This window comes from Dipteris shenzhenensis, chromosome 26 (genome assembly GCF_047967505.1).
Source record: "Dipteris shenzhenensis isolate YYH24624 ecotype China chromosome 26, Dip_SZ_1.0, whole genome shotgun sequence".
Lineage (NCBI taxonomy): Eukaryota > Viridiplantae > Streptophyta > Polypodiopsida > Gleicheniales > Dipteridaceae > Dipteris > Dipteris shenzhenensis.
Window position 1 is genome coordinate 12,155,002 of NC_141621.1, and position 6,061 is coordinate 12,161,062.

General features: G+C 43.2%; 1 protein-coding gene across 1 annotated transcript; it reads right to left on the reverse strand.

The window, feature by feature from the left end:
• Positions 1-495: 495 nt before the first annotated feature.
• Positions 496-2,405, reverse strand: LOC147884679 (caffeoyl-CoA O-methyltransferase 5-like). The gene is made up of 6 exons (XM_087397087.1): positions 2,260-2,405; positions 1,993-2,159; positions 1,795-1,874; positions 1,563-1,707; positions 1,304-1,435; positions 496-1,162 (listed from the first exon to the last, which is right to left on the reverse strand). Exons 2-6 carry the CDS (start codon positions 2,152-2,154, stop codon positions 869-871), a joined length of 813 nt encoding a protein of 270 aa, XP_087253213.1. The 5' UTR covers positions 2,155-2,159; positions 2,260-2,405; the 3' UTR covers positions 496-868.
• Between the last annotated feature and the right edge of the window lie 3,656 nt (positions 2,406-6,061).

Here is a 6,061-nt window from a genome sequence, read left to right on the forward strand (position 1 = left end):
GCTCGACAACAAGAAACTTTTCTTTTTCATTTGGTGGCTTAGGCTAGTACATGTCATAAATCCCTTGCTAATCACCCTTCACGCTTGTACCTACATTCCTTACCTACCAATCATTAGCATCATTGAGAGAAAGCAATAATTAATAGCACTTCTTTTCAAAAGATTTATTTGAAAGCAAGGTGTCTTAAGAGAGAGGGTTTACCTTAATTGCATTTTTAATCCTATATTTTAAGTAGAAGCACATAATAACTCACCAAGGGTAAATGCTAGTGTTATGATACACATCAAGATGGAGATGAGAGAACTCACTTGGGATAAGCCAATAGCTTCATTGTTTTACATTCACTCCACATAGTCCACCGCATAGGAAGGACGTGGAAAGACGCATATTCTTATAAAAGAGTGCTCATGGACATGAAAAGATGCATATAAAAATGCTCTAGTAAGCCTTGGGGAAAATCAAGTGTTGGGGGAAAATTAAGTGTTGGGATAGGAAACTTGCTGCCTTGATTGAAATTCAATAGGAAACCAACTATGCCAGAACAATGGGTAGGGGCTAAGGAATTATGTTCAATGCATGTGAGTAAGTAATTTGGCATATTTTATTATTCATTTCAAGATACATGTTGGGCAGGTTGCACTTGGGGATAACAAAGCAAGTATACAAAGTATGTATAACGTAAATGGCATGGCACCACAGCGCCACCGATGCATGTGCAGAATTATAAATGGATGAAGGACTCCTTAATTGTCTTTGAAGAAGAGTCTATGCAGGTACTCGACAGCTCTCTTCCTTTGGAAATGTAGAAGAGGATAGCTGGCGATGGCGGTGGAGTGGGTGTGGAGTAAAGTCCAACCTTGCCTGTGCTCACTCCACTCGCCTGCAGAGAGTAATACCGTCGCCTATGGGTACCATGCTGATCTCTATTCGAGGATCTGCTGCCAATGCTTTGTTCAGCTCCAGCACGAAGGGCTTGTAGTACTTCACATACTTTGGATACGGCGTGTCGTCTGGCGCAGCCACTGAGCCGTTCCATAGCGTGTTGTCGTAGCCGATCAGCCCTCCCACCTTCACTAATTTGATCAGTCTCTCGTGGTAGTTTAGATAGTTATCCTTGTCTGCGTCCACGAACACGAAATCGAAGAAACCGATGTTTGCTTCCTGCAACCACCGGTAGTATGATGCCCGATTAAGGTAACTGGTAAACTTTGCCAAGCGCGTAACACAATTTAGTTTAACGGTGCAGAGGAGGAAGCATCATTCGTCTGCCCAATTTCAGGAAAACCGGTTTAGCCTGCTTACATCTTTCATGAGCTCCTCCAGCAGCGGGATACCCATTCCTTCCCTGAAGTCGATCTTGTGGTGTACTCCTGCTTTCTTCATGAAGGGGACGCCTAGCTCGTAGTTTTGTCTGTTGATATCCAAGGCTATGATCTACAGCGACGGTGTTCACAGGTTAGTTCGACGAACGATGGCCAATCTTGCGAGAATTCTGAAAATTTGGAAACCTACAACAACAAACGACCCTAATAACACTTTACGGTGGCAGGAGATCACGAACCTTTCCGTCTTCCGGAAGTGCCAGTGCTGTGCTGAGTAGAGAGTAGCCCGTGTAAACACCGAGCTCAATCGTATTCTTCGCGTTAATAAGCTTCAGCAGCAGCATGAGAAACTGGCCTTCATCAGCTGATGTGGTCATGAGGTTCCTGAGAGCAGAGTCAAAGCATAAGGTCAGCAATCAAACTAGGTCCAAAGAATTCAGCTCATTGGGAACATTGGAGTGAGAAGCTGACCAAGGGTGCTTTGCTGTCATCTCTCTGAGTTCTCGGAGAGGGGCTGGCTCCCGAGGGTAGACACTGGTGTCGAGAATGTACTGCACACAGAGAAGTCGAGGATTCGGATCATGCAAGTTAGAGGTGGTGGTGAGAAGACCAGCAGACGAGAATGTCACAAGAAATGTTCATTAGAGAGTCTGAATTGTCGCAACGCACTTGAAAGAGAGCATCGCTCTGGAGGAGGCTCTTGTGGCCAACTGCTGAGTGACGACCCTTCTTCTTCTCCTGGTCATCATCAGAAGCAACTGGCTGCTGTGTTTTAGTGGGTTCATCATGGTGGGCGGGCTGAGCTGCGATGGAGTCAGGGGAAGGAGCCATAGAGTCTGGAAACAAACAAACGAAAACCCAAAGAAAAGGATGAGGGAGGGGGGGGAGAAAGAGAGCTACATTGGTGGGCAAAAGAAAGAGGAGAGGGAGAAGTACCTGTAGGCTGTGAAGGGGTGAGGGGAAAGGAGATGGAGGTGGTGAAGGAAGGTGGAGGGGGAAGAAGGGATGAAGGGAAATAGAATAAGGGGGGTGCTTAAGAAGGAGAGGAAAGAGAGAACTGGGAAGGAAGTGGAAGATGGAGAAGGTGGGACAGACAGCGCACCAACAGCATAAATAATTTTTAGGTGGTAAGTGAATTGAAGGTCTGTTTCGGTTGATGAGACGAAGGTGGTGACTCTGGTTGGTGAGCACTACGCGTGACCTTACTAGAGAGAGACTCATCCTCCATAGCCAATTCGCTTACGCCTGAAATTTGCTGGCCTCCACGTCCCCCCTGTCACGAGGGCAAAGTTTCACGAGGGAAACTTTGCCCTCGTGATACGTCCTAAGGTTATGTCAAATGGCTCCTCCCCCTTGACCCAAAAGAGAGCAAGGATTTTCTCCTTGCTCTCAATGTCGAATCCAAAGGTGTTGATGAAGGAGGGGTGGTTTGAGACTCACTCCCTTGTCAACGGGCCACCCGTTACACCCCCCCCTTCCAAGTCACCCCTCCACGTTTGCTGCCACCTCTGCACATCGTCAAAGGCTCTCGGTTCGCGCGGAACTTGTGTCCGATCAGAACTTTTGACGAATGATAATCTTCACACTACCTGCATTAGCTGCCCGAAGCTGGTATTTTACACGTCGCGTGCTCCCCATGAAGGGAAAGCTGGGGGAGTCCCACTTTTCGATTTAGAAAATGGCGAGAGGGTGCACTTTCCCATTTAGAGAATGGCGAGCGGGCTTCCCGCCAGCTCGCCATTTTCTAAATGGGAAAGTGGTCCTCGCCCACTTTCCCTACTCCATAAAATATTTTTGATACAAAAACCGTCTTCACAATTTACAAGGTTTTTCTCAAGATTTTGCAGGTTTTTTCACCAAATATAAACTAAAATGGCCTCACAATTACAAAATTCAAAAACATTCTCTCCAAAAACTTCAAGGTTTTTTTCTAAATTTAACAATTCACTTGTCGGTTTTTGGTGTGACACTGATCCCATCTCCCAACACCAGCCTCCTTGTCGCACCTTGGTGGTAGGGACGAGGCCACGGGGACCCCACAGGACCACCAGCTCGAGATTGGGAGCCGATTTTGTGATCGGATAGAGTGACACGCGGCTCTTTCCAGCCGTCACTCGGGGATGCGTTGTTGCCACGTGGTTGCTGGCCCACCGTCATAGTATTGCCCTTTTGTTTTTTTTTAGCTTACTTGATAAAAACTATCGCAACTAGTGAGGCTTCTTGCCTTTTTCTTGTCTTTATTGTGCTTATTGAATCCTATATATATAACTTGTATCATATTCCTTTGCATGCATCAAATTAGAACTTCATTGACTCTTCAATATGTGAAGACATGGGGCAAATGTTTCCTACTCCATGAGGGTTCCATTCCACCCCTTTTTGAAACAAAAAATTGAGGAATCCCGAATTTTTCCCTTACAAAAATGTCCTTAAGAACGAGATGTACCTAACATTCTACATGATTCACAAGTCGATGGTAGATTTTCAAGGAACAATTCATGACTCAATGGCATTGCATATGGAGCTTTTAGACACTTTTTGGTCTAGCTTGAAAAAGATTATTAATAGAACTTGCAAGGCATTATTGAACTAGAGTATGAGGCCTAAGTTCTTGGTGTGCATATGCATACCCCAAGTTATGAAGGGAAGAGATATCTATGGTAGAGATAATATTTTTGGAACAACTATTTTTTCATGTGTCCTTGGTACAAGAAGCCAATGAATTATGATGATGCATACTTGACTTCATAGGATGTGATGTCCTTATCTACAACTTATGGGGCCCTCTAGTTGGTAAAAATCACCTATTAATTAATTAGTTGTGGAGACGGAGGGTGCAATGGCAGATTAATCGAAGCCAATGGCGGTGAATTAATTAAAGGGGTCGATTAATGTAGCGAGGCCAATAATTTTCTCAAAAAATCTAGAAGCTTTGTATTTGCCGCCCTCAGCGAGTATATGAGAGAGGGGGGGGGGACAAAGAAAGGGGGAGGGAGAGGGGAGGGATGAGCACAAGGAGCGGAAGGAGAGGGCTGAGAAATATGCCCTCATTACAATATCAAAGTTGAAAGGGGCTACCCTACTCCTCCCTTGCTCTCATCTAAGAGGACAAGTTTTTGTTGAGGGGTGCTTTAGATAATGTCCTATAATTGGGGAGAATGTGGGTCTTGAAATCTATCTTGACTCTTGTGACTTGTGGCTATGGTGGATAAAGTATTAAAATCAGTAGTTGTGGTTGTTAAAGAAGACGTGTATTGCACTATGAATAGGTTGGACATCACTCTTGGCAAAGCCTTAGTGGTTGGTGAACATAACAAGTCAAGCAGGTGAAAAGTCTTCCATAGAGATGTAGGTATTGACAATGCAAACCTAGTTGTATTTGTGGTACTAGTTTGCTTAAGACCTTATGACATCATGGTAGTTTTGTGGGACATATGCCAACGTGGCATGTGGTCCTACACCTTTGTAGCAGGTGGCCTTGCACTTTTGTAGCATGTGGCCTTGCACTTTTGTTTCCATTTCTTCCCCACAAGACGATTGACCTATTGAGGACAGTAGTTTTGTGGGAAAAAAGCCTTTGAGGGTTGAAAAAGGCACAAACTTTTCACATTAAAAACCCATTATGAGTTTTTCCAAGTAAATGAGTGAGCTCTTGAGGTTAATGGATTTGTGGAAAAAAAGACTTTGAGGGTTGAAAAAAAATCCACATTTTATACTGTTTTCCCACCATGTCCCATTGCTTGAGTCTTGCTTATGAGATCATGCCCCAACTTGTCCAATTTTATTTATTTTGAGAGACATTGCCATAATTGTGAGAAAGTTTGCAAAGATCCTAAAATTGGCATTATGTTGAATTGTAGCCGGTTGTTGCAATCATTGTCCTTTAATATATCTATATTTGCATTGGTAGACAATCATAACATCAAATATTAGGGTGGATAAATTAGCTGAATTGTATCAGCAAATTAATATATAGAAAAATAACATTTTTTAAACATAACTTGAATGAAAATTTTTCAATAATTTTTCCAAAAAGGGCTTTATTCACACAATTTATCCCTTTACTCATGTAATAAATATATTTTCCCTTCTTCTTATGAAATGCATGTGCTTTTATTGCTTCTCATTCTTGAAAACTATATGGAAATAATGAGAAGGCTTGCAAGAGTAGGTTTACCATAAGGATCTTCATAAGTTAGCTCTTGAGGACTTGTTTGCCTACTTATCCTTAGGGGAACACATAGGATGCTTTTTGTTACCTATTCATTCAAACTCCTCATGTAGAATACCACCACCACCCAAGGAACTTTTTGGTTCAACAAATACAACTAGAGAAATGACCAAGGCTCTTTATTGTTCTAGCTGCTCTGCCAATTTTGTGAAGGCAGATTCTACATTTTAGAGTGCCTTGATCCAAAAGTGGAGATTTGATCTCCACTGACCTCCCACCGACCGATGACCTTGATGGGAAACATTCAAGAAAATGTCGATTATTTTTCTCTCCTTAGTTCTTTTTTCTATAAATCCATTGCCAATAGCTTTGGAACACCCACACTCCCCTACCATCATGTGTTTGTAGCTAGTAGCGGAGCCCTGTGTCGCCATGTCCTGTCTCCAAAAATAAGCCTCCTGAGATAGCCCACCACATTGGACTCAATGACATTTTTGTGCATGTGCATGTGTGTGTGTGTGCCTAGACATCCACTCTTGCATACAAGAGGTGGTAAACATAGACAAG

What these genes read in the sequence shown, in the direction of transcription:
- LOC147884679 (XM_087397087.1), bottom strand. Translation starts at nt 2,154, where the DNA reads ATGGCTCCTTCCCCTGACTCCATCGCAGCTCAGCCCGCCCACCATGAT. An exon ending in AGAGCGATGCTCTCTTTCAA is followed by an intron (nt 1,875 to 1,992) that starts GTGCGTTGCGAC and finishes CTCTGTGTGCAG; the next exon opens with TACATTCTCGACACCAGTGT. An exon ending in TGGAGGAGCTCATGAAAGAT is followed by an intron (nt 1,163 to 1,303) that starts GTAAGCAGGCTA and finishes CGGTGGTTGCAG; the next exon opens with GAAGCAAACATCGGTTTCTT.